The following is a 27315-nucleotide window of genomic DNA, read 5'->3' as shown; positions in this document are numbered from 1 at the left end:
CATCCCCCTCCTCTCTCTGGATGAATGTTTTACTGGTCCTATGATATATATCTCTCAGTTAAAGGCAAGAAGCAGATCGATGGCATCGTAGGGTTGCCAACTGTCCCTTGAGATAAGGAATTGTCCCTTTATTGGAAACAAAAAGACGTGTCCTTTATTAAACAGATAAAGGACACACTTTCTCCCTTATTTGGGGGAATTAATGAATGACACAAATCTATAAGTTCAAACAGCTCGCTCGTATACTACACTACAGGAGGGTAATCTATCACTGGCACATATATGAGAGAGGATTTTTCTTTTTCAATAATATTAAGAAATAATAATAATACATTAAATTATGTTCACTCACATCTGTATGCAAATGACCTCCTGGGCATAATTCTACATTCATTTAAATGCTGGTCTGATCTCTGAGCGAGTCTGGGATATAAGTGGGTTATCAATCGCTCATCTGATTCTGAATCTTTTACAATTAATGGCCAGAAAAAAATAAAGGTTTATGTATATGGACAGTCAAAATCATTATAGCCTAATGTTATTAATGGATATGTATCTACGTCAGTCACATAATAGGCTACTACTACTACTAGCGACCTAGCGCACAGTTTCTCATTCACTGTTCACTGCTGCTGTTACGAATAGAACGCCTAGTGATGACTACAGTTCCCATAAGGCTTTCCCCGCTATGACGTCATATTTCAGCGCAGCGCTGAGTTGTCTTTAAGAGAAGGTAAAACATTGGATTATCCATCGTATTATCTCATTTATACTCTCGTTTCCGTTTAGAATTGAATTTGACAACTTTGTGCATGTAGTTTATCTTGATAGAGAGGTAAATGCCCGATCGTTGCCTGTATGTAATGAATGTACAGCTAAGTGTATCGTTTATTTAGCTGCAAAGCTATCGCTCACAGTACATTTTGAATGGACAGGTTCATGTCAACTTTTGTATAATCTTCATTCCGAACACGCACGCTTCAATCTTAACCCTAAAGAGAATGTCTGCGAGGCAGATCGGGTGATGTTTATTAGTAATAGCTTTCTAATCCGTTTTTAATTGAAGTCATGGGGCGGATGTTCGATCATAACTTTATTTCTGCTGATATATCAGATATTACTTGTGTGTTGCGTGACAGTGTGGGTGATTCATGCTCATGCACTAACCCCTTGTTCTTCCTTGCTCAGATTGTCCTCCATCTGTTCGCCGTCATGACGAAGCTTCTGGAGTGGCTTTCTGGCGTGTTGATACTGGGCGTCGCCTGGGCTGTTGTGAGCTTCGACCTGCTGGACCTGAGTGTACCGCAGCCGTACAGGGAGGTGGCGTGGCCGATGCCCTTCTACCTCCTGGTGACGTTCGGATGCTACTCCCTGGCCACGATAGGGTACAGGGTGGCCACCTTCAACGACTGTGACGACGCAGCCAAAGAACTATTGCAACAGATCAAAGAAGCAAAAGAAGACCTGAGGAAAAAGGGATTGAAGATATAAGCAAAGCAACGCTTATTTGGAAACTTTTGAGAGACAATTTTTTACAGGCAATGCAAAGACTGTGTGTGATTTTGACTGACCAGCGCTCAATTTCCATGTCCATAATTGATGCTGGCGAAGTCATACAGAGTTGTGAGGTTTCTGCTGAGGGTGTGTGAGTGTGATTATGTCTACTGTGCATCTACACACATCTGTTACGTGTTTACGAGCTGATATGGTCTGAATACCAACACATTTTCTTTAGTGGTGAGTGGTGACTGAGTAGAGTATCTGATGCAATGGCATCTGCTGCAAATTAACTATTGATTAGTCTGTGCTTGACAAAATGAGAAATGCCACATATTGGTCTTATTTCCTGTGTTCTTCTCAATCGGTAAAGCAATTAAGAGCACTTTAGATGGTGATAAAAAATGCAGCATATCCACATAAAAACAACAACTGAATGACCCTTTACTGGTGTTGTAATGCTCTTTGGGACATACTATTGCATATAACATCCCTAAATTCACATCTGTAGCCAATTACTGGCCATTGTGTAAGGCCCACTGATGAAACTCTTGGACTGAATACTGTTGGTGGGAAGGCATCTTTCATGTCTAGAGGATTTGGAATTGACTATTAAGACCTGTGTGTGTCTGGCTGTAGTGTAGATTAATGGTCTGTATCTGCCGACTAGTTTTTTATCTTTTGAGAAATCCACATTCCACTGTAATATTTGCCGTGTGCCCAGAGGCTATTGCTGTGACTTAACAATAAAAGTCCACAAGAATATGCATGTGTGTGGTGTTTGGTTTATGAGAATGTGTGCGTTAGTGTATGCAAACTATGCATGAGTGATGAATATCTTATTGAAGCATGAACCACATGTCCCTGGGCTGCTATACAACTTTCCTCAAAGCTTCCCTCTATGCAAAAGACAGACACCTCTTTTGTCCTGTTCTGTACTTAGCTTGAAATATACTGTACACATCATAGTACTTCCTTGTTCCTTACATTCTTTTTGAGTGGTGCAACCACTCCCTTACAGAGCTATGTGTGTGGGTGGCTGCCTGGGTATGAGCACGAAAACAGCATGGTTGTTTCTCACCACCTGTGCACAACCTAACACACACACACATAATAACTGTATATATGATGATTCCGGGTGTGCCAGTGCAGTGACAGTACAGTACATTACAGAGTAGAGGGACCGGCACACGGTAACTCTGTCATTTCTCTACCGTTTCGGACGCGGGCGGCTCGCTGGAACCGGGCCGGCACCCTGGGTGCGTTCCTGTGGGTCTGGAACTCTCCCCCGGGAACCCCCACACGGAGTTGCACCACTCACTTCACACGGTGTGATTTTTAGAGAATGTTTCAGCCGAGTATATAGATCAGAAGTTCAGAACTTGTATTGTATCTGTATTTGGCACCATTAAAAAGCTGCCTATGCTCATTTTCAGTGGCTCCTGCTGAGTATAAACAAAGCATAGCCTGGTGAAAAGGCATCATTACAGGGTTTCAAAAAGCTCCCATAACTTCTGAGAGAATGGAAAAAAGAAGAAAGAAACGCTGGCAGTTCTCAGTGTGCAGCTCTGCCCGTTGTTCCGTTTGGCTGTAGCCCATCATACTTTGCAACGTCACCCCCCCCCACGAATCTCTGCAAGCTGCTGCGGGAGCAGACTGGATGAAAGGCAACCAGTGATTTAACCAGAAAGGCTTCTTTGTTTGGCAATTACACCAAAAGCTTCTCTGCTCCAACCCCCAAACACATGTGAATTAGACTTGTACGTTTCGTTAGCACCTTTCACTACAAGACCAACTTTGAAGATCCCATCTGTTCATTTATTATTTTAATAATTGGCCACCAACAACATTCTGGAATAAGCCTAAGATTCCCTAAACCCATATAACAATACAATGAATACACAAACAGATTTGTCATCAAACTGTCAAACAGAAACACTTCTGGTTTTAATCACTTGTCCCAAATATATACTGCGGCCATCCCACACCATGTTCATATTTATACAATGGTGAAAACAATGTACAGTCAAGAATGCATGTGCCTCCATTAGAAAGGTCTAGACTCTAGAGCTCTATGCTAAATCTCATTGTTTATAGCCTACAAATGTGGGGATTACCATCCCAGTTAATGTTGGATGAGAATCAGTATGCATAAGTGGTTGCTTGCTTGATGGAGTACAGTCATTTGTAACTCTAACTAAAATCCATAACAATGATTGCATACTGATTCTTTCTGTTGCACGGCAAGCACTGTCATTTCAATTTGGGTCGAAAAGGCATCCGCAAAAAAACATTTGAGTGTGGCCTTTGCGTTCCAATTGGGCCTGTCAGTCTACCAACTTTGAGAACTTATTAGAGTGCAGCATCCTAGCTGCCCAGCATACACAACACCCACTCAACACCCAATGAACAAATACTGTATGCTGAAAGTCCTGTATACAAACAATTTCCTTTCTCTAAGAAATTATAATTATTTGCATGGTAAAAGGCTGTGTGAACAAGACTGGGGAAAAATCCACAACCCAGTGGCTGGTGAAATTGTGGGCAATTTCTTAAGAGATAATAGTCAGTGTTTGTTTTTATAATAATGTGAATTCCTGGATATTAAATGATCTGTAGTGATCCCAGACAGTCATTTATGTTGTTAAAGTGCACTGAAGTAACTCTCAACTCTCCTAATTATATGTTGACTCCTCCTGCTCCTTCATTTTCTTTTCTATCTGCGGATGTGTTGTTTTGCTAAAACTCAGTCTGCATCGACTGTTTTGTCAGAGTGAATGTATTTGTGGTGCTTTAACTTTGGCCAATCACAGCGGCCAAGCACAGCTTCAATTTTGGCGGTGCCTCAAATTCGGCACCTCAAAGTTGGTACCTCAAATTTGCTGCCAATTCCATCTTCAAATGTTGAGGAAATTGCTAAAATGGCCCCTCCCTTATATGCTTCCCCAATTTCGGCGCGAAATGGCAGACCACACATTCACTCACAACACTCTCTTCCTTTATTCTGTCGTCCTCAATTTCAGCGCCGAATGGCAGGCCTCCTATTCACTTACAACGGCCCTCACTTTGCGGTTACTACTCAAATTATTCGTTTTTTTCTATGAAGTCATAGTGATAACAGTAGTATGCTTAATTTATTTACTAATTACCCTCATATAAATGACTGGACAATATACGGTGACATCGCAATATGAAATATATTGGCTATAGGCAACCACAACCCCCAGGATTACCATGTCAATACCCGTGTGGAAATTCCAATCAATTGTTCCATCCACCGTCATATGATTTGACAATATCATATTGGACAATATATGATGACATTGGACAATATACACACATATGGCTGAGCACACTTGTTATGCGATGCTCAGCCAATGGCACATCACAATTTTAATTTGCGTCTTCACTTTTCTGTCTTCAATTTTTATCCCCACTAAAATGATTACCGGTAGTTTAGAAGATTATTAGATAGTTAGTGATTGGCAAATCACAATAGCAAAGTCTCAAGCAAAGTCCAGTAGCCTACTCTTTATGGGAGGGCATAGCCCTAGAACGGCTCTTGTTGTTACATACAGTATGTACAGTATTTCACATACAGAGCCATAGTACACCCTCGTATTTTGTGGTAGAACTCTAACATATGCGCCATAAATGTGATAAATGCTCCGTTTGTACTCACCCATTAAATAATTCCAAAGACGTGGTGTGAAAAATGGTCCTCTAGTTTTATATCCATGTGAAAGTTCTGGCACAAAACGCGTATTTAGTGAATTATCTCCACTTTTTCAAGAGATGCACACGGACGCCTTTCTCTCCGGGCGAGGGGGGGGCCGGAGTGATAGTTGAACCTTCCTGTTGTTTACCGCAGACGTCATCACCAATTGACCAGGGAAACACAAAAGTTTGCGGTCACACAATTGGCAGGTGCTTTGCGATAGGTGCTGGGTAATTAATCACACCACCTGCCAATTGTGTGACCGCAAACTTTTGTGTTTCCCTGGTCAATTGGTGATGACGTCTGCGGTAAACAACAGGAAGGTTCAACTATCACTCCGGCCCCCCCCTCGCCCCGGAGAGAAAGGTGTCCGTGTGCATCTCTTGAAAAAGTGGAGATAATTCACTAAATACGCATTTTGTGCCAGAACTTTCACATATAAAACTAGAGGACCATTTTTCACACCACGTCTTTGGAATTATTTAATGGGTGAGTACAAACGGAGCATTTATCACATTTATGGCACACATATTCATATCTACAAGGAAACGATGGAAGGTATCTATGCCTCTGATACATGATGAAAATTTACGAAGTATAATTAAATGATCACAGGCATTCTAGGTCTAGGGAGGGCACAGAACGTTAAAACTAAATGTCCAGATCAAGTCACCCAAAACATGTTATTTTCGTCCTCATTCAGCAACTCAATATGGCTGATGATTCAAGAGTCAAGACAGAATGTATAATTTCGGTGCAAACAAAAAACAAAAAATAAATGGATGAGATATCTGCGTCATGTGAGGATTGTGTGTTTTGCATGAGTGTATTGTGTTGTGTGTGTGAAAAATCGATTTAACTCAATAGTCTCCAGTCTCTTAAAGTGAGGTGAACACTGGGCCCATGGGTGCACCCCAATCAACCTGATGAAATTGTCAGTGCCCTCCTAGAGACATATGCACCAATGACAAACACAAATGAGAAGGCAGGCCAAAGCAAAAATAATAACAAACTAACCTGAGGTGAAAACAAATTCATGATGATGATTCCTGATGGCCTTTGTCGCGTGTCACTCCCCATCTCTCTCCACTTTCCTGTCTGTCTACTGTCACCTATCAATAAAGGCGTAAAAAGGCCCAAAAACTAATCTTTTCTAAACCCGAAGCTCGGACGACTGACATATCGATCCGGGCACCTAGCCTGCCGACGACCTTTGCTGCGTGTCACTCCCCATCTCTCTCTCCCCATTTCTTGTTAGAATACTCAACTGTATCTATTAATAAAGGCAGAAAAAGGCCCAAAAATAAAAGATCCCAGCTTGGTAAACTTCATCACTCAGACAGTGATTCAGTCAGGCAGGCAGGCAGGCAGGTGTCACGTGTAGGTGAGGTAAGGACCCAAGCGCAGGACAGCCAGGCATGTAGTGTTCAAAACCATTAATTGGTGTTTTAATTCAGAAGACAGGTGAACAAGAACAACTTAAAACAGACTGAAACAGGTGACAGGATACAATGACTCAACAAGGACTGACTGGGGAACAAGACTGATATACACATGAGGGTTGATTACAAAATGAGACACAGCTGGAGCAAACAAACATAGAACCAAGAAAACTAGACCAGGGAACAATACATAGAAATACAAGACCTAGACTGTACAATGAATGACATAAATCTGTGACTGTGAATGTGACAGCAGGCAGGCAGGCAGGCAGCCAGTCAGGCACGCACGCACGCACGCAGGCAGGCAGACAGACAGTCAGTCAGTTAGGCAGGCAGTGATGAGACACACATGAGTCAAAAATATTTCCAAATCCTAACCTCCCTCCCTCACATATTTCACCTTCAGGTTAAACGTTAACTCAGAATGAGTCTATGGAAAACAATGAAGCATTTGTAACAGATGGCAAGGACATAGAAAACGATGTACTAATGTATTCTTAAATATTTGTCAACTTAAAATGTAATACCACTTGTGCTCCAAATAAATGAAAGCAACTCAGTACAGCACTTTCTAATAAACCTAAACAGTCCAGCAACAGTAACATTTTTTATTAGGCAGGGAAACCTTGATGACACCTGCCTCAAAATCACTTGCTAAGTATTTATTGATGTTCAGATTCCATCATGGGTACATCAAACATCAGAATTTGATTCAATTTGAATTCACCAATCACTTTTGCATCACAAAGCAGGAAGCTTTGTGCACCTCTTTTTGTGTCAAACTCATATCTGTCTCATCCTCAGAGTTATAACAAGCGTATATAGGACATAATACTCATATATATCTAACCCTATACCTATGGTTACTGCTAAATCCCTGTTGTCGCAGCTGTGGTTTCTGTGCGTGGCCTCCCATTTTGTTGTTGGAGGTTTTGGAGTATAAGAGACTTTTTTCCCAACATTTCATGAGTGGTCGGTCTGGCTTTGGCTCGAGAGGATCTGACAGCTAGTCAGGCAGAGGGAGATGACTTATGTGCACAGAATGTTCTTCTCTCCCTCTGAACCATGTTGGCAAGGTGAGAGGCGTTGAAACAGAGCGAGAGGAGAGCTCAAAAAACAGGAACAAACAAAAACAGGGACGGAGCCAGAGAGGGAGGAGGAAGTAGATGGGGGTGCACAGGGTCATGCTCAGGGCCATGGCCGCACAGAAACGGATAGGCAATATGTGAAAACTCCTTTGCAGAGAGACAGACATGCGACACCGCATGGGAGCGAGCCCCGTCCAACGGCGGCTGAGAGAGAGCCGACACTGAGAAATGATAGGTTATCGTTTTTCTATACAGAGGAGAGTTTTCCCCACCCACACATTTCACAGCGAAACCTCAAAGCCATCGAGAGAGAGAGAAAGAGAGAGAGAGGGACGGATGGATAGAGGGAGAGATGCAGTCAGAAAGGCAGGAGTGAGACGGAGGGAGATGGGATGTGGTGGAGTGGTGGATGGATTTGGAGTCAAGAAAAAAGAGGGAGAAAGACAATAATAATGGAACATGAGAATGTGATGGAGAGAGAGGCTAGGGTGAGAGTGAAATGGAAACAAAACAAGTGGCATAAAGTATACCGGTATATTTATAGATATTTTGATAGATATTTGGACGGACGGACGGACGGACGGACAGACGGACAGACAGACAGACAGACAGACAGACAGACAGACAGACAGACAGACAGACAGACAGACAGACAGACAGACAGACAGACAGACAGACAGACAGACAGACAGACAGACAGACAGACAGACAGACAGACAGACAGACAGACAGACAGACAGACAGACAGACACAGACACACACACGAGAGAATAATAGAGTGCGGAAGAGAGAACAACAGAGAGAAAGTGAGTAGCAGTGACACAGGCAGGAAACCGAAGCGTGGGGTGGAAAACAGGACAGGTGACCCGGAGAGAGGCAACAGGGGCAAGAGCGTGACTGGACTGCCGGGAAGAGAGAGAGCGAGAGGAGACCACACCCTGACTGCTGGGCTCATGGCAGGGGCCAGGATGTGCCCTGTTAGGAACAGAGCCACTGACTGGCAGTACACATGGTCCGCCTGTGTTGTACACATTGGCAACGTAAATCCTTCCCATCAGCCCCTTCTCTGAGCCCACGCACAGTCCAATCCGCTGCTCATGCAATGCTCAGGGAAATAAAGGCCTGTCCATAGTGTAACCCTGTGGATTTAACTGTGTTCAATTGACTGCCAGGCCAAAATTAATCTGCATTTTCAGCGCACTAACACTGCATTAAGATCAAATGAATGAGATTAAAGAGTCAGATATGGGTCATCCTATTGTTCCTCCACAGCTAACAAACAGCTGCGCACTGCGCTTAGGGGACACTGACTTCCCATTTTAGGGCAGGATGGAAGGTTATGAAAGCTACAAATAACTACAATACGGCCCCCTTAGGGCTCTGCTATTCAGATGATCAGGGTTTCTCTGGGTTAACATATGCTGGTCCGGTTGGTTTGGCTGGATGGGGCCAGGATGGGGCCAGTCGTCATGTGTCCTGCTGATAGGGACGCTTGGTTCCAAATGCTGCAGGCTTCACCAGCTGGTCTTGCCAAGCTTTTACTCGGCTGCTCTGCAATATATGTGGTGCTCTTTGCGGCTGGTGGCCTTTTCCCTGTGTTTAGAGTACTGAGTCACACACTGTTCACCTCTCTAACACATCATCAGCCACCTTCTACTGACAGACTAATGCATTGGACTGTGTCCTGTTTGACTGGTTCTCAGGGATTGTTTTTGCATGCATGTATATATAGCTACAGACAGTAGAACATTTGCTTGTGCAATGTTTGAGGTGTATGCAGCTCCTTATAGCAATGTTAAAATGCTCATTGCATTGCATTTCCAAGCATTGCCTTAATATGACATTGACCTTTGCACTACTTGCTCTGGGCGGATCATATTGTTACATGCACTTGAATTGTAGGAATTCATGCTTATTATACTGTTGTGCTTGCTGTCACTCTGTCTTAGAGGCTTGGCCAGATACCTAGAATTAAGTAGATTTTCCACAAGTCTATCAAACTGTCTCCAGGATGTTTGCATCCACTGTGTCCTCATGCGTTTGCCGTGTCCGTTGCATCTTGAAACTTCCTTTACAATTTATTACAGCCTTATAAAGCTTTTATACTTGCACCTCAGCACCCATTTACTGTTTACTCAGCCAGGATACTGGACAAGTAAATAAAACCAAACGTCTCCCCTTCTATGAGACTGCTGTTGAGCGGAGCCTCTCTGCTGGGGTCGGGCGGTTAAGGGGGCCCGTCCGGGGCCTAATTTACGACTGTCCCATTTGAAAACACAGGGGAGCAGCAGCAGCACTGTGGCGATGGCACCACTCTATAGTGCTACAGCTGTTTTTACTGTCACGGCCATAAAGCTCCCCTGGGAAGGGAGGAGGACGGACGAGAACAATGGCCTAGCATGCAACACAAGAGTGTCTTAGACGGGAGCCACAAGGAGGACCATGAGAGATGACTGAGGTAAGGAGGTGTGTGTTGTTGGTTGTAGGGCGTAGACTTTGCCAGGACACTGAGATAAAGACAGTAGAAGTATCACACCTGTGTATTTAGCCTCCCCCGAAACCCGCGAAAAGGCCAGTCTATTGTTGATGATAAACAGCGCTCCTTCTCTTTCTTTCTATTGTAGCTCTTTTCCTGTCTCGTCGCCAACTTGGCTCGAAGTTTCTTTATTTAACCCCTGTCACATGTGTGAGCCACTATCTGCGCTTTAGGACTCCTCCTTGGAAATGTGCCCCGTCTAATAAAGAAAGCGATCAGGGTTGGGTTTCCCCCCCCATTTGCTTTTTGTGCAGGCCAATATCGTCGTAGTTCTATTGTGAGTAGAATGGAAAAAGGCAAAAGACAGGTTGTAAATTCCCTCATAACTGAAAGGTTACTTTCAATCCTCATGACGGCCAGTGTATCTGTCAAAAAACAGCCATGTGTCCTAGAATTTAACATTCAAAGTGCAAAAATGGACCCATATTACCACTCTGGATTTTACTGTGTAGTGGTTATGATTTAGGACTATCGTACGGCATACTATAGCTGTTGTATTTCATTCACTGATGTGGAAGTGGTCACAGGGTGGGTAAGACATCAAAGAGTATATAGAATAAATTAAAGAGGAAGCTCTTCTGGCTTTCCAAAAATATCATGTTTTATTTCACATGAAAATTTCACATTTAGCATATTTATCAAACAGGTTTTTCTTTTTTAATATAATCTATATATACATAATATACATCTTTACTTACACATGTACAAAATAAGGTAACAAGAATTCCAATAACAAAAAAAGACTTGACTTCAATGTTAGTCATATATCGTTGTGTTGTTGTTGTTCAAGCCAGCCTGTCGGGTGAAAATGTGCTTGGCATCCATGTTTGATGCCGTGTCTTGTCTTGCGGTGCGTTGTTTACAAAGAATACTCCCTTCAAATCTGGATGTTTAAAAAAGACAGAAACAACAACGGCCACAGTCATAGTGACAGACGGTTGTGTACTCTGATTTACTTTACTTTAGAATTATTGGATGCTATGCTTTCGAGGACTATTTTGTGCTCGTTTTACTGTTTGCAGCTGTGGTTGTATACATAGCAGAAAGCACCAGGACACAGTAACAGACAGGGCCCTGTAGCGTGAAGAAGTTCATATGGGCTCTTATGTTTCATTTATACTTGATGTGGTCGCGCACCAAAAATAGCTGATCTACAAGCTCACAATGCGAGTAGATCAGCTATTTTTGTCACGCAATGTTGTACGAAGTACAAATGAGGCTTTAATGTAGGTTGTTTAACCACCACAGGGGCAAGATCCAACAAAAGGAGAGGTCCAGCCTCTCCGTGCTACACACAACGTATCAGTGTACGATTTTGGCAGATTAAGGTTTAGTTTTGTCACTTTTTCGCTCTCAATTTTTGCCCAGTCTCTCACTCTGTAGTTCTAACACACGTACAAACACACTCTCTCTCTTTCACGCACGTACTCGTTGTGCTCTACTAGAGCACTCTCCCGATACCCCAAAAGTAAACATTTCATTTCTTGAACATACAGTATATACAGTAAAACGTTTTTTCTTTTTTCCAGCTGCAATCATTATAAATTATCTTCACAGAATGTACATGTAACACCTGTTGATTCTGATGTAGTGTCTCCCCAAGTTGTTGAGTGCGTGTGTGTGTCTGTATGTGTGTGTGTGTGTGTGTGTGTGTGTGTGTGTGTGTGTGTGTGTGTCAATTAGGGCTGGACGATATGAATGAACTACAATCAACATACCAAATACCGTAATATCGTGATGATAATATCGTATTGTGACGACAATATTACATTTTAATTTTCAACAATAGCAAAAATTCTGCTATTTTTGAAAATGTTTGACAATATTTTAATCAGTTTAGTCTCATATTACCACAACGATATATTGCCCAGCCCTAGTCTGTAATATACAACTGTAGCGTGCGTTTGTCTGTATTGTGCAGTATAGTGCTACAGTATAAAGCACATGGTCGAGTCTGCCGAGGAATGATTGGGAAAAACAGCCCCTGCATTTGTCAATGCTACATTTAGAGAAAATAAAAAAATTGGGACATCAATGCCACTCAATACTATTACGATAACAATAATAACAAACGTACACAGTACTCAAGGGTGGAATAGTGTACAAGTCGGTAGTTGAGTTATCTTTGGCTCAAAACGTTTACGAGATTCTCATTTTCACTAAATGCCATTTTCATCTGGTACAATTTTTTTTAACTGTCTAGATTTGTCATATCTGAGATGTTAGTCTCGATTATTCTTCATCCTGTTTTACGTTCTCCTCGAAATTCTTCATGTCTTCGTTGTAGATCCTCCAAGGACGATCGTTATATTTGTGACTGGAGCACAAAAACTGCATGGAAATCAAACAAAGCTTGATCTCTCGGCGGGGGGGAGGAACACTGTCATCTTTTGAGAAATGAGATTAAGCCCAAATGCTTCCTCTCAAATGTTTAGCGACTCTGCACGCTTGGTGCATGAAAGCCCATATGTACTTTACAAGCTTCAAAAGGTCTCTCTCTCTCTCTCCATCTCTCCCTGTGGCCAGCACTGGGCACGGAGAGCTGCCTTTTTCTTTTTTTTGAGTCAGTGGTTTCATCCCCACGGACTGTCTTCATTGTAGTCCCTGAAAACAAATGTCTGGGAATAGCAGTTCTTTTCATATTGTCTCTCAGTGCAATAGCAGCAGTAATGAGACTGGGACAAGCAGTGACAGGACGAAGAGGGATGTCGTTGTTGACGCCGCAGAGCTCGTCCTTACACTTTTCTGCACCTCAGGCAGGACCACCACCACTGGATCATCTGCTTCAAGGGGGAGAAGAAGAGGAGGAGGAGCATTAAAGCACACATTAATGCACACTTCTTTCACATTTTTTTATTGGGGGGTTTCAAGTATAACAAAAAAGTATAAAATATAGGAAATGAAAAAAATATGAAATAATAAATACATTACAGATACAATTACAGACTCTCTCCCATATCATGCCCCTTTCCCTTATTCCCTGTCTAATTAAATTACAATATAACAATGAGCATGAGCATTGAGCATGTATGACCGTACAATACATATTTTTGCTCTTAGTGAACGTTATTATATACTGTATATATTTTCTTCATGTTTGGAATTTATAATTATTAATATGTATTATTATTAGCCTATAGTGACATCCCCAAAATAGGAACACCCAGTTGAAAGTGTCTAGCCTGCCCGAACCCCTGGAAATGCCAGATTCTTGTAGGCTCATAGATAATTACAGGAGTGGTGGTTGGTTGGACATACCTGCAGGCAATCTGTTGGAAGGGTTGTGGACCCCACCGCCGGCTCCAGTTACAGCTCCACCTGAGCCACCACCTTTAGCCACCCTGGCCTCCTGTGAGCCTGCAACAGAGAAACCCAGTCAGTCAACGACTCAGTCTAGCCCAATCTATCAACTAACTCTTACTCTGCAATTGTGATGTTCAGCGTTGTACCTAATCTGCCATTTTGTGTGATTGTTATGAGCAGACAAACGTATCAGGTGTTCCATTCCAATTTATGCTGTGCTGAAAGCCATAAAACCAGTGGCCCCAGCCAAATAAAGATTGATCTAATCCCACTCTGAGCAGCCACCATGGTGGGGAGACTCACCATCAGCAGCAACAACGTCCACCCTGAGCCTGAGGCACTCTTGTCCGTGATGGTGCAGAGGTTTGGCTAGAGGGAAGAAAGAAACAACACAGGCTTTAATTACAGACTAACTAATGCACTTACTGCCCTGGCCCCTTAATCCACCTTCTCACACACACACACACCCTTGGAGGCAGACGGACACGCGGCAAAGCCTTATGAGCCATCTGTGAACATTGTGTCTTGTTGTCCGGACGTTTATCTAATAACAGCCATAGACAGGGTCACAGCACTGCTGATTCTATTGGGTTTCATGCTAGGGGAATAGCAGCCATTGCATGAAGCTGGCAAACAAGAGCCGACACCCAGATAATGTCAACACTCGGCTTCAAAGAGCTGGCCTCGTTTGTCTGGACCTCAGCCAAAGTTCAACCAGTCACAGTTAAATAGGCACAGAAATGTAAATGTGTACAGATTGTCTCCCTTGTGTGATTTTGTTTCGTTTACTTCATGCAGGTACTATTCCTACTTCTTAACAACTGCCTCACCAAAACCCCATGTTGTCTTGACAAACACTCACAAATATAGTAGTAGCTCTCTCCCTGGCGGAACTCCTTGCCCAGGGTGAACGGAGTGAATCGCTGGAACTTCTCAGAGAACTTCTCGGGGGCATGCAGGGCGAAAGGGTGACCGCACTCCCAGCGCATCTGGTCATACGACTGGGGCTTGCACGTGTCATAATCGCCGCGCTCCACCATGTAGAGCACGTATCGCTCTGCGTCCTGCGAGGGCACGTCGCCATGCGGGTAGTGGGGGCACACGATGTCAAGGTAGTCGTTCAGTCGCACCTCTACCGCGTAATCATCCCACAGGAACCTACAGAAGAGAGAGAGAGAGAGAGAGAGGGCATGGTTAGTCGGGTGGAGGGAGATTAATAACCGCACGGATTGGCTACAGTGCAGCAATAAATACAAGCCTCAAAACCGTGATTATCTATCGATCGGTCACACGTGTCTGTGCACAACAGGGAAATCAGACGAAAGATTGACAGAGCGGGGGAGCGAGAAATGGTGTGTGCGATTGTGAATGTATGGCGTGTGCATATGTGTGTGTGTGTGTGTGTGTGTGGATGCATCTCCATGTATGCGTGTCAGAGACAGACACACTAGAAGGGATGGAGAAAACAGAAAAAAGGGGGAGAAATGCGAGCAGCATGGAGAACGTGTATATAAATATGGATGAGCGGGCGGCAGGCCGTGAAATGCTGCGCTGTGCTGCCGCGGTGAGAGTTAGCGCTGAGTGCACACTGATCCCGTTACCCCCTCAGGAGCTGGATGGTGTTTACAGAGAAACATTAGTAGTCAGTTAAGTCCTTGGATCCAGGAGATATTACTCCTCGGATCCAGGAGATGAGTATTGACATCTGCGACCCCCCACAGACACAGACAGTGAAAAAAACATAATGACAAATGCACCCAAATGCAAATAGAAGAAGGAACAAGATTTGGGGACGTAAATAAGAGTAAAGGTCTCCCTTTCATTAAGAGAGAATCAGAGAGAGGCAGGCGCGCACGCACGCACGCACACGCACACGCACACACACACACACACGTCACACACACACGAGTCTGGTGACTGTCTGTGCCCGTCACCCAGCACCACACTCCCTCTCATTAGAGATACGGAGAAAGAGCGAGACGGAGACAGCCTGACTGCCTGCCTTTCCTCTCCTCTGACCCTCCCTTCATCCCCTCTTCCACTCCTCCTTCCTCCTCTCCACCCAAAAAAATTATCTCTATTATGTAGACTGTGTATGTTAGCATTGTAATTTGTCGTCATATTCTCCCTACCCTGGAGAACAGGATGCAATGCAACGACGTCTGCATGTTCAGCAGACCACCTGTTGGCTCCTCCAAATAGGTCGATGCAAACTATTTCAACCAGGTCTGCTTTTCCTCTTCATCCCCCCCCCCCCCCCCCCCCCCCCCTCCTCTAGTTCAATGTTTCTCTCACAGATATTATACGTTGATCGCCAGGGGATCATCACCACGTCCCTCCCCTCCTCCGCCTGCCTGATTTATACTCTACGTGCCGTGTCACGCACCAAAACAGCGGATCTACAAGCTCACAGGGTGTCAACAGTGGCAAGCGCTGTGAGCTTGTAGATCGGCTATTTTCGGTGCTCGACAAGGCGCACAACCAAGTATAAATCACCTCTCCCTGTAACTGAATTATCCCCCAGGGAGCTGCTCGGCGCGGAGGATCCCCTCTCAGCCAAGGCCATTTTTCACCCCACACACACAGAACGGTAGCCGACTGCTCTCATGCACACGCACACAAACACACACCTCAGTGATTCTCATACATCACCACCTAGACAAGTACCCCCAGACACACGCACGCACACACACACACACACACACACACACACACACAGTATTCAGTTACTCAAGCTGTGGTTATCCCTTTACCGTCTCCTACTGTTCCGACTCGCCAGGGTTTCCCAGAGAATGGATGAAATTCGCTGGACTTCCAATATTTTCACAACACGTCTAGAATGTGTGTCTAAGATAGGGTTCTGTTGCTTTTGCAATCAATACATATGTGGCTACTCAGTCTTTCAACAGCCTGCACAGAAGCCGGCCAGTTTGTGTGTGTGAGTGTGACAATGGTCTAGGCCGGAAAGGCTAGATGGGAACTACTGAGAAGTTAATGTTATAGCGCTTGTGTATTTGTTTGTCACGTTGCACCATTAACAGTACACCACATACATCTATGGAACAGAACACTTGGGTTCCCCACAGCCTTTCATGCTGCTATTGACACACACACACACACACACACACACACACACACACACACACACACACACACGCGCGCGCGCATGTACGCGCACACACACAGCCAATAAAAACTCCACATTGGAGCCATTTCACCTCCGGTCGGGGGACTTGGTTAAGAGATTTTCTCAGAGAATTCCAACCGTTTCCTCATAAAAAGGCCCCTGAATGCAACAAGTGACATTTGGGGGATTTTGTTTTCAAGGACGGGGGGTGTGGGGGGGGTTAGTGTTTGGATGACAAGGTCCATATGTGGGACTAACGATCAAAGTGCATGGGCAAAGGGCCCCTGCCGATCGTTAGACGGGTGTTGTTGTTTGTTGCCGGGGGACCCCTGGTAAAAAGCAGAGAGACACTGTGGCTCCAAAGACTCAGGGCCCTGACTCCTACGCCGCAAAACGCCCATCCCCCCCCCCCTTTCCCTGACCATAGCAGCATTCTCTCGGGCTCTGCGTTGACTCCCGCTCCACTGCACCACCTCAATGCTGATGGGCAGATTAGGCCAACGACACGACACCATGACGGGAGCAATGCTGGCCCGTTAAAGTGCAGCAACACCCTCTGCCAAGCAGAACTCAATCAACATGCCATCTAGCTGTGAGTGTGTGATGATGATGCCGTGCCCAAATCCCTGCACAAATGGATAAATGAACAGTGAGGAATTTACTGTGTGCCAACTCCATTTTGGGGGGTCGTGGTATTAATTATAATTTTTTTCAATGGTCCAGGCTTAGCTCTTATCTGCTTGCCTGCCACACTCTGTTTGCCGAATTGCCACTAAAGTGTTTATTCTACTCGTCCTCCACTTTCAATTCTAGTTGAATCGATAACACAAACAATGTGATTTGTCTTTCACCCTGACAGTTATCCAAACATGTCACACGCACACGCACACACACACACACGCACACACACACACACACACACACACACACACACACACACACACACACACACACACACACACACACACACACACACACACACACACACACACACACACACACACACACACACACACACACCTCTTCTCTCAGAACCCCACATCTTCAACAACAGCATAACCCCCCCCCCCCCAAGCCCTGATGACAAGAAGCTGGTCGTGGTATGGCCCCAATGTGTTCATCATCAACAACAACAAAAAAGGGGGAGGGGGGTCAAGCACAATTAAAACACAAAAAAAGGGTATTAAAGTTACCCGGGGGGCAACTTATGCTCCTCCGCCCACTCAACCCCCCTCCCCCAAAACCACAGTCTTTCCCCCAGGCTGAGAGCTGGAGGGATGAAAAAGAGAGAGAGAGGAGAATGAATGGTAGGAGGAAGGGGTGGGAGGTTGGTTCGGTTGGGGGGGTCAGAGGGCTTGGAGCTAGGAATGGCTTTTGATCTTCCCCTGTGTGTGTGTGTGTGTGTGTGTGTGTGTGTGTGTGTGTGTGTGTGTGTGTGTGTGTGTGTGTGTGTGTGTTGTATGAGAGTGCTACAGTTGCTTCTTTATCAATGCCAGGGCTTCATACAGTGGCTCTATTCACACAGTGCAACTGGCTGATGGGAGTGAAGAACACAGGCTGAATGCACACAGCCAACAAGGCCTGACTTTTTGTTAGTTCTTTTTTCATTAACAGCAAATGAGTTTGGATTATCCTCACTTCACTTCACTCTCCGACACTTGCATTGTTGTTGGAATGCAGTGCTGGGCTCTATAACTACTTTAACCGTGGCAAGGGCATTATAGGCGTTATAGGCAAAAGAATATATATATATATATATATTAACACAAATACCCAAGCTGTGAGCTCATAGATTTCTGAAATAATTTAGAAAATGTTAAGTGGTTAATTATTGACTGACCCGGACAACACAAGCGCGGCTGTCTGTCTCCATGTGAATGTAGCCTGGGGCCAAAAGACAAACACAAATTATGTCACCCTTCATTCTGCAGACTCAACACAGCTCCCATTCTTTGTTCTAATCTAGAGGGTCTGCTTCTTGTCATCAAGTCTCCTCTCCCAGACTGCTGCGGCGGAAGACCTGTGCCTTCCTCGGTGTCTCTCCCTGCCATTGTCATGCTTAATTTATACACCAGCGTACGACAAAGTATAAATCAATCAATTGCGCCACAGCATGGCGGACTAATTTGATGGCTCCCCTGTGATTATTCATGCGGATGCAGCTGAGCAGCCCAACAGAAGTAACCATTAGGATGGTGTTCATTTCGGCGACTAAAACTATGCAAAATGTTTGTCGACTACCTTTTTTCACTGATAAAAGCTAAATAAAAACGAATCTATGATGACTAAAACTAAAATGGTAAATGGTGCAATTGTATAGTGCCTTTATCCAAGGCGCTTTACAGAGTGCATTACATTCACCGATTCACACACACACACATTCATACACCGATGCCGGAGGAAACCATGCAAGGCACCAAACTGCACATCGGGAGCAATTAGGGGTTGAGAGTCTTGCTCAAGGACATTTCGACACTAACTCTGGGGGAGACCGGGTTCAAACTGGGAACCGTCACTATATCCCTGAGCCACTGCCACCCCACTAACTAAGACTCAATATGTTGACAATTTTGTCAACAGATACAAAACAAGTGTAAAAGCATTATGACGCTGTCATCACGGCTTGCCAAAATCAACTGTACATAAGTCGTCTAAAATCTTATGGTATTTAGTCAACTAAAACTAGACTGACACTAAAACATTTCAGATGACTACAATATGACTAAAACTAAATTAAGTTTTATTCAAAAGACTATGACTAAAACGAAATAAAAATTTGCTGTCAAACACCGCACCAGGATATTATTCTCTAGTTGGGGATGATTTGCAGATGCAGACATGCAACTGGGAACTGTGTACCATGTGTGTGTGTGTGTGTGTGTGTGTGTGTGTATGTCTGAGAGTGAGGGCCTATGTGAGTGTGTGTACGCCTGTCTGCGTACGAGTGTCTGTGTGGGTGCGCGATGGGTCTGTGGAGTCTGTTGAGGAATCTGGGTGTGCGTTTCTGTGACGATAAGAGGGGATAATGAATGGTGATGATAGCAGACAGCCAGGGAATGTCAAGCGCGGTAGCATGCACGTGTGTGTGTGTGCGCGCGCATTATGTGCGTGCGTGTGGTCTGGTGTGAAAAAATAGCCTACAGACGGTTCCTCTTCCTCACTCTCCCAGTTTCTTTTTTTTTACCAGAGTGAATTCCTGATTTATTGGAGCCTCTTCAGGGGCAGGAGCCTAATCTCCCTTCTTTAATCTCTCTCTCTCTTTGGCCAGCGTTTTGCTTTCTTCTGCACCTCTACCCCCTTCCTTTCATCCATCCATCCATCTATCTCCCTCTCTCATCTGTGCACTCGATCGTCCTGTGGAATGTTGGACCTCTGAGAGGGAGGAGGCCGTACTGCGGATCAAAGGTCGGGCAATCGTCGAGTCAGCAGCACTGGAGGGTCTCTAACACCCAGATGAACACTCGCACACAAACCACACACATGCACGTCGTGCACACATACGCACATAAAAGTACTTGTGGCCCTTGCATGTTCAAAATCCTAGAGGCCGTAACCGTGGCAACTCTTCAAACATGGATCCAGCTCCATTCAAAAAGCACACAAGAGCCACCACAGCTGACAAACCAACCTAGCTATGATGACCACTGGACCAAGACGAACCAAAACATATGGTCTCCGCTTCACTCGCTTCTAGCGGACATGTTGATCCCATTAAAAATCATGAGCACCTTGCATTTGACCATACACTGCAGCTATTCTGATCTCACAACACATACCCCCTCCAACCCATTCCATTGGGCTACTAGTACTAATGCAGCTAGAGGCTCTCTGGTCCAAACAACTAGCCTGACAAGTCGACACAGCGTGACGCGTTGTCAGCTTGTAGATCTGACATTTCTGTTATACCAAGTAGAAACCAGGCATTAGACGCACATGTCATAGGCCATCTCTGAGCTTTGTGTAATTACACCAACTGCCGGGAATACAATTACATTTTCCCATTGGGTTATAATGCAACCAGTAATGCGGCCTAAAAGGTGACTGGACTACGCCACGGATGAGTGGATAGGAATGCCTGTGGTGGGGGGGACTAATCGGCTCGTCCGAGCCTGGATTATCGGGTGGAGCAGAGACTGAGCCCGGGTCCATTCAGCAGCACCAGACCCTGCCTAATACAGGGGCTTAGAGTGGACACCAGGGCCCAGAGCAGGGGGACATGAGCCGGCATGGGAGAGCGAGATGGGGGCAGGGCTGGTGCCTCGACCCCCCATTGTCCTCACATAGATATGTGGTATTACCATCCTTGCCCTGGATTTAGTGAGTGGAAAACGAGCTGGCCTAAATGTGTGCTTTCGTGGAAGCAGAGGGGAAAGTGAAAAGTGTGTGTGTGTGTGTGTGTGTGGGGGGGGGGGCTGGGGCGTTGAGCACAGGGTAGTTGTTCCACTCAGAACTTATCCTGTGCAAAATGAAAAACTATTAGGGCGACTTTAAAAGAAAGAGGAGGCGTGTGAGAGGAAGAAAGGGAGCCAGAGGGTTGGGAGTCTTTCTTAAGTACATCATGAGCTTGGTTAAGCTGGTCTCCTTCACGATCTTTTATGCAGTCAAAATTGTCCTCGTTTCATCTGTCCGTCTGTCCATACGTCAATGTCAGGCTGCCCCTCCCTTTCTCTGTTCCATCTTTCATCGCCCAATAAGCCGACCTGATCCCCCTTCTCCTCCCCCCTCGTCCAAACGCCAAACCTCTCCGAACCAATCACGACGTGTCCCGCTGGCATCCCAAATATGCCAGCCTTCTGACTCGCCGCTTGCGAAAGCCCAGCACAATGCAGCATGGCAACGTCGCTGTTGTCATAGAAACAAATGTGGTCCAACAATTTCTCCGTCCTCTGTACATTAACTACCCAACCTTCTGTTTTCCCTGCTTCTTAGTGACTTGTTTGTCAGTCATCACTCTCCGCATGTCACTCGGCCTCGGTTCGCTCATGACGTCGGTTGTACTGACGACAAGCACCTGTGGCCAGTTGGCCCAGCTCCAAGCAAAAACAACATAGGAAACAGTCCAGCTGTACAATAATTGCCTAATGCCAGTGAACCAGAGACTAGATAAATGCCGGTGATCTTTACAACTGTCTTGCGCTGTCCCTTGAGCCATTTGTATCTTATAAGGCCCTGAACAGAAAGGTCACCACTGACATCACATTCCTCAGGAGGCAAATATCCGTGTAAGAACATCGATTCTGGCCAGATTGATTTCTGCAAGATAAACCTTCGTTTCCACTTTCCAGTGTTCCTCCCTCCCTTTTCTAATGCAATCACAGCCCCATGCCTCAAGTGTAGCATAATGAATTCCACAGGGAGCACACAGTCTATATGAGCATTTTTGTATTGTGTTGGCTCTTAATTACAGACACACAATGTGCCAATAATGGTGTTGGTAAAGCTCATCTCTAGGGGGCAGTAGTAAGTGGCATTCAAGCGCCAATGCAAGCTGGGCAAGAGACATGCATTTGCTGTAGGGACAAGTCTACAACCTAAATTACTCAACCAAGGGAGACAAACAAAAGTGGGGAAAAGTAAAAGGTCACACAATGACCCTTATTTACACGACAAACACAATGCTTCATTTCAGAGACAATATTTGCCCTTTGTAGGCTAATTCTCTTTCTGTCTCTCAAATGCTCACACAATTGAATGTGTTGGACAATCTCACAATGACTTGCAAGGACTTGTGCAACGACAAACAAGTCTCAACGGATACAAAGGCAAACACTGACATCCACAGGCATACACTCACATACACACACAATCACACAAAGACAGAGAGAAAGTGCGGGCAATGTTTATCATAATTGTACATCTATTTACTAAAGGGTTCTTTCATCCTCAATGTTTTCATCTGGGATCGAGTGGTTGTAAAATACTGAAGACAATAATTGCGGGGCCGGCATGACAGAGGAGGAGGAGAGGGGGGGAAGACAGAGTAGGAGGCAAAGGAAGTCTGGTGCATAGATAAGGAAGAGGCACTGGGATGGACAGGGAGCAGACAGAAACACCCATGGGGTTGATTACAGTGAAAATGATCCAGGCAAGATTGAGGGTTGAAACTGGACATCAAGACAGGCCAGGCCAGACCAGTCGTCCATGAGACCGTATCCCTCTTCATCATCAACGCCTGGCAGCTACATGTCCCCCCGCGAAACAAGTAATCGCTCTATCAATCACTGTTAATCCACTTTCACCCACTGGCGCTGTTTAAACGTGTCAACTTAACTTCCCCTACGACCCTGGGAAAATGTAATCAACCTGTGGAGTACAGCCTCAAGTCCAGCCATTTTTACAGCTTGCGTGTGCTGGTGTGTGAGAACCGTATTGTTTATTGTGTAGACAGGATACGCGCTTTTCCCGGGAAAGCTGCGTAGCCAGGAAGTGCTGTACTTGGTTAAAGGGAAATGCACACGCGCTCACACACACACACAGCCTGCACGGTTTGGTAACACTAGCTGGCTGCGGTGGTGAAAACCTTTGGCCTGATTTGCTATCCGACAACACATACTCCATAAAACAAGCCCCTCTACGGAGACAAGTGTGGTTTATCACAGTGCACAGGGGAGGAAGGAGTGTGTTGACAACCTTTAGGACATGTCATTATGGCCACTGGCCTAAAAATCGTCTTGTCACAGATTATTGCAGGCTGTAAGTATAAAGTATAAAGCCATGTTCCACCCACTTTATTTACACAATTTGTATTATTGGTTCCACCACTTCTAACCGATAACCAGCCGCTCTGCAATATCTCCCAGTTTTTCCTTTCTCTCCACATTTTAATTCACCAGACAGATTACCAGGGCAGATGTGGAAGGGGAGAGAGAGAAAGAGAGGCAGAGAGACGATGAGCAAGAAACAGACTCAGGAAATGACTGGAGAGGATGCAGGACCAGAAAGACAGACACACGGCTGAAATCAGGAGGGGAAATATGAATTATTTTTCTCTGAAAAGAAAGAAAGAAAAGAAAGAGCTTCATTGTATAGGCCTTTACTTAAACAGTGCAGAAATCCCTTATCTAGTGCCTCCGCCTGATCACACCCCATTGAGTTCACTACTCAACCTTATCACTCTCAAAACAAATACCCACATACTGACACACACTGTGTGTGTGTGTGTGTGTGTGTGTGTGTGTGTGTGTGTGTGTGTGTGTGTGTGTGTGTGTGTGTGTGTGTGTGTGTGTGTGTGTGTGTGTGTGTGTGACACACATGCACATTACACACACCTTTGTTTTTATCCATCTTATTCCTGTTCTTTCATGGCTGGGAAGTTCTAATACTGGCCCAACCACTTCCACTGCCACATGAAGAATCTCAAGAGGGGAGCGAACAGGCAAATGAAAAGAAGGAAAAGGGATTTGAGTCGAGTTCCCTGGGAAGACTAGAGTGTCTGCAGGGAGGGAGAGGAAGAGAAATGTGGAGGAATGAAAACTATGGAGTGAAGTGAAGCCAGGAAGAGGGAGAGAAAGAAAAAAACACAAGTGCGAGAAGCAAAGGGCAAAGTGCCTAGTGACGAATCGCTACGGATGCCAAGAACGATAAAAAAAATTCCACACCTCTTACCAAGCCCCCCCTCATGTTCTTGGAGAGCAAGAGATGGAGGTGAGGAAATAATAGACTGAAAAGAGGCAGCTTGTAAAGTTGAGATAAAAGCTTGTGGAGGGAGCGAAAGGGGGTCCCAGAGACAGAGAGGATAGAATCAGAGTTTCCCAGAGGCCGAGCCATGGCTGTGTGAAGGGAGGCCCAACTGAGTGGCAGGCCGGCATTCAGGGACCACCGCCACCGCACCAGTGACTGACAGACTGATAGAGGCCACGCCACTTCATCACACACTGAACTCTGACCCTCCCAATCAGTCACACCCGTTACCATTCTCTTTCTGTGGCACTCCATGAAGAGCATTCCCCAATTTGTATGGGAAGCATTATAAAACAAAGTACGAAGAAGGAAAAGAAGTCCAAATTGACAGGCTAAATGGTCTGGGAATCCCTCGTGAGGGTGAAACCTACCTTTCAAAAACATCATTCATCGCTGCCAGCGCCGCACAACGGTATCCATTTAATTGAATTACACAGTTCAGCTAGCCGAGTTGGGTCAAAATATATCTATAACTTCATAATTAAAGTAAAAATGAAGTAACACATTCTTTGGAAAAATCTGAAAAAAGGAGATTTTCTATGATCTGTTGAGGTGATTATCTCATATGGCGAGCATAGAAAGTGGTGATAAGGACGATGAATGAAATGGTTCCAAATGAAAAACAATGGTCCTCCAGCCTACACCTTAAAATCCCAGTGTAAAAATGTTTTTACACTGTAAGCACTCTGAGAAAAACGAACAGAGGACTATACTGTGTCGAGTGAGCGGGGGAGCCATGAAATAGTTAACAGATACACTGAACTCTAGACCACAGAACCAGCTTGAAGAAGAGAACCATGCCAAGGCCAATAGCAGGAGGGAGGCGGTGGAGTAAGGGAGAGACAGGTACAGAGCAGAGGAGGAATGGAGGAAAGCAAAGGAGCGAGGGAGAAAAGAAAGGGAGGGAGGTAGAGCCGTGCTGTCAGCAAACGAGAGGACTGCGAGAGGGTTCCAGGAGAACGCGCAGTGTGAATGAGTAGATTATTGCTTCACATTGAGGCAGCCGAGTCCAGAGGGCTCTGGGGACGATGTTAACATCAATCACAGCCATGAGGCTTGTGTGTGTATGTGTGTGAGCGTGGACGGCCAGGTTAATGTGAGTATGAGGCTGTGAGTCGCTCAGTCATTTGTAACTGGGGCTGTTGTACACGTGTGCGCACACAGTCTGACACACACGTTGAGCCCCCCGCATAGACACTCCCTTCAAATAGACACGTACACATGCAGGCATGCTGAGGCACAAGCTGACTGGGCATACTGGTGAAGCAACTTCTGGGAATCAACCGGTACAGAGCTGGTGATTAAGCTGCTGGTAATTAGATGCAAGCTTTTTGTGTTGTTCACCCTGACACAAATACACGAACAAACAGGCTGCCAAGAGCGCTGACACACACACACACACACACAGTCAAGAACAGATTTCACTCATGCTGAAACAGAGCATGTAGCAAGCTCTCAGGCAGCTACGACCTTGGGAGTCAACATGCCCCAAGGCGTACTACACACACACACACACACACACACACACACACACACACACACGATATAATCTGATTCGCCTCTTTACATATCAACACTGTAAGAAGGAAATTACAGCAACTTTCAAATCAAGGCTATGAATCAATGAACCACAAAAACTAGGAGTGACGATTTGGCTTCAAATCCCATACCGACTCCAAGAACTATGTTTTGACGTCAGTAATGTCAAGAAACGGGGTCGAGGGCAAACGAAGATTGCTAGAAAAGATGAAGTCACAGAAACAAATGAAAAAGAAAAACATTTCCAGAACTTGCTGATATTTCTGCGAAAGCGGGATTAAGTGTGACCGAATGGGCAGCTTAGTGCACACATCCAATAGTAAAAATAGCAAGTGCAAGGGACGGATTACCAGTATATTCACAGAAAAAGATCTTTGTTGTGTCTCTGCAGTGATGTAACAAAACGCTTTGCATCCATGGACAGACGCCTTCATTCTGATTTGTCAGTGGAACACATTATGATGAAAGATCGGAGTGTGACATAATGTGACTTTCTGATATGAACATGCCTAGCATTAAACATAATTCATAGACACTCCCGGACAGTGGCTTCGCAAAACGAAAACAACAAACTGTCAAGTGAAAATCTGCTATTTTCGGCAGGCCCCGCCATCCTGCAACAAAGCATAGGCTTCAGAACAGAGAGCAAGAGCCTGAGAAGATCTAACGTGGATTCGGACGTTTTCTGGAGGGGAATTTTAATATCTGGGTGTTTACAATCAAGCTAGGACATGTGTTTGCACATTAGTGAGAGTGCACAGTGCACACCCAGCTCCAGTGATTGATTGAGACAGTGTCAGTTTTAGTGTGACTGTGTGTGCTGGGCAGTGATTGAGTGAGTGTCTGCCAAGAGACTGTGTGTTTGCGCATGTCAGCCTCTGTCTACGTGGGTGTGTTCCAGTGCCTGTGGTGTTTATGTGTGTGTGTGTGTGTGTGTGTGTGTGCGTGTGTGTGTGAGTGTGTGTAGCATAAACCTTACCCTCCTCCCACATAGCCCAGCCATTTCACCCTGCCATCATCAACCATAACTCTAATTGACCCCCACTTATTTCGAATGTGGCCCCTAACCCCAACAATTTGAGCTCCAATTTCTTCTCCCTGAGCAATCCATCTCTCTCCCACTGTGTGACCCACTGGTCAGGCTTCAAGTTACCTCCTCTGTCTCTGTCATAGTCCATTACATATCATCTTACCACCTGAAATATGAACACCTCCATGTCTCTCTGACAGCAAAGCCAAATCCATCTAATATCATCTCTAGATATGGGAGATGTAGATCATAACAAAGAACAAAGCTGTCAGTGCTGACTCTTTGAGGATATTGTATTGCATCTTGTTATTTCAACACCACTGCAGTGTGACTCAAACATTTAAACCCACACAGA

At 45.1% G+C, this 27315-nt stretch overlaps 2 protein-coding genes across 7 annotated transcripts in view; one reads left to right on the top strand and one right to left on the bottom strand.

Annotated features, from left to right (window-relative positions):
* The first annotated feature begins 678 nt into the window (after positions 1–678).
* dpm3 (dolichyl-phosphate mannosyltransferase subunit 3, regulatory) lies at positions 679–2264 on the top strand. 2 transcript variants are annotated; one of them, XM_080788356.1, is made up of 2 exons: positions 679–733; positions 1189–2264. In XM_080788356.1, the coding sequence occupies exon 2, from the start codon at positions 1213–1215 to the stop codon at positions 1489–1491; it is 279 nt and encodes a 92-aa protein (XP_080644482.1). In that variant the 5' UTR covers positions 679–733; positions 1189–1212; the 3' UTR covers positions 1492–2264. The 2 variants fall into 2 exon arrangements, with proteins under 2 accessions (XP_080644482.1, XP_080644483.1); XM_080788357.1 differs by lacking the exon at positions 679–733 and adding an exon at positions 756–835.
* An 8602-nt stretch (positions 2265–10866) lies between these two features.
* efna1a (ephrin-A1a) overlaps positions 10867–27315 on the bottom strand; it is a 32264-nt gene continuing 15815 nt past the window's right edge. For 4 of the 5 annotated variants that reach the window (XM_080787948.1, XM_080787950.1, XM_080787949.1 and 1 more), the window contains 4 exons: positions 14447–14742; positions 13888–13953; positions 13540–13638; positions 10867–13064 (listed from right to left, as the gene is read on the bottom strand). In XM_080787948.1, coding sequence (XP_080644074.1) covers positions 12931–13064; positions 13540–13638; positions 13888–13953; positions 14447–14742 — 595 coding nt within the window. In that variant the 3' untranslated portion in view covers positions 10867–12930. The remainder of the gene's footprint in view (positions 13065–13539; positions 13639–13887; positions 13954–14446; positions 14743–27315) is intronic. The other variant, XM_080787947.1, reaches the window with a different exon arrangement.

This window comes from Protomyctophum bolini, assembly GCF_963924005.1.
Source record: "Protomyctophum bolini genome assembly, chromosome: 17".
Taxonomy (NCBI): Eukaryota; Metazoa; Chordata; class Actinopteri; order Myctophiformes; family Myctophidae; genus Protomyctophum; species Protomyctophum bolini.
This window is presented reverse-complemented; position numbering and strand designations above follow the sequence as displayed.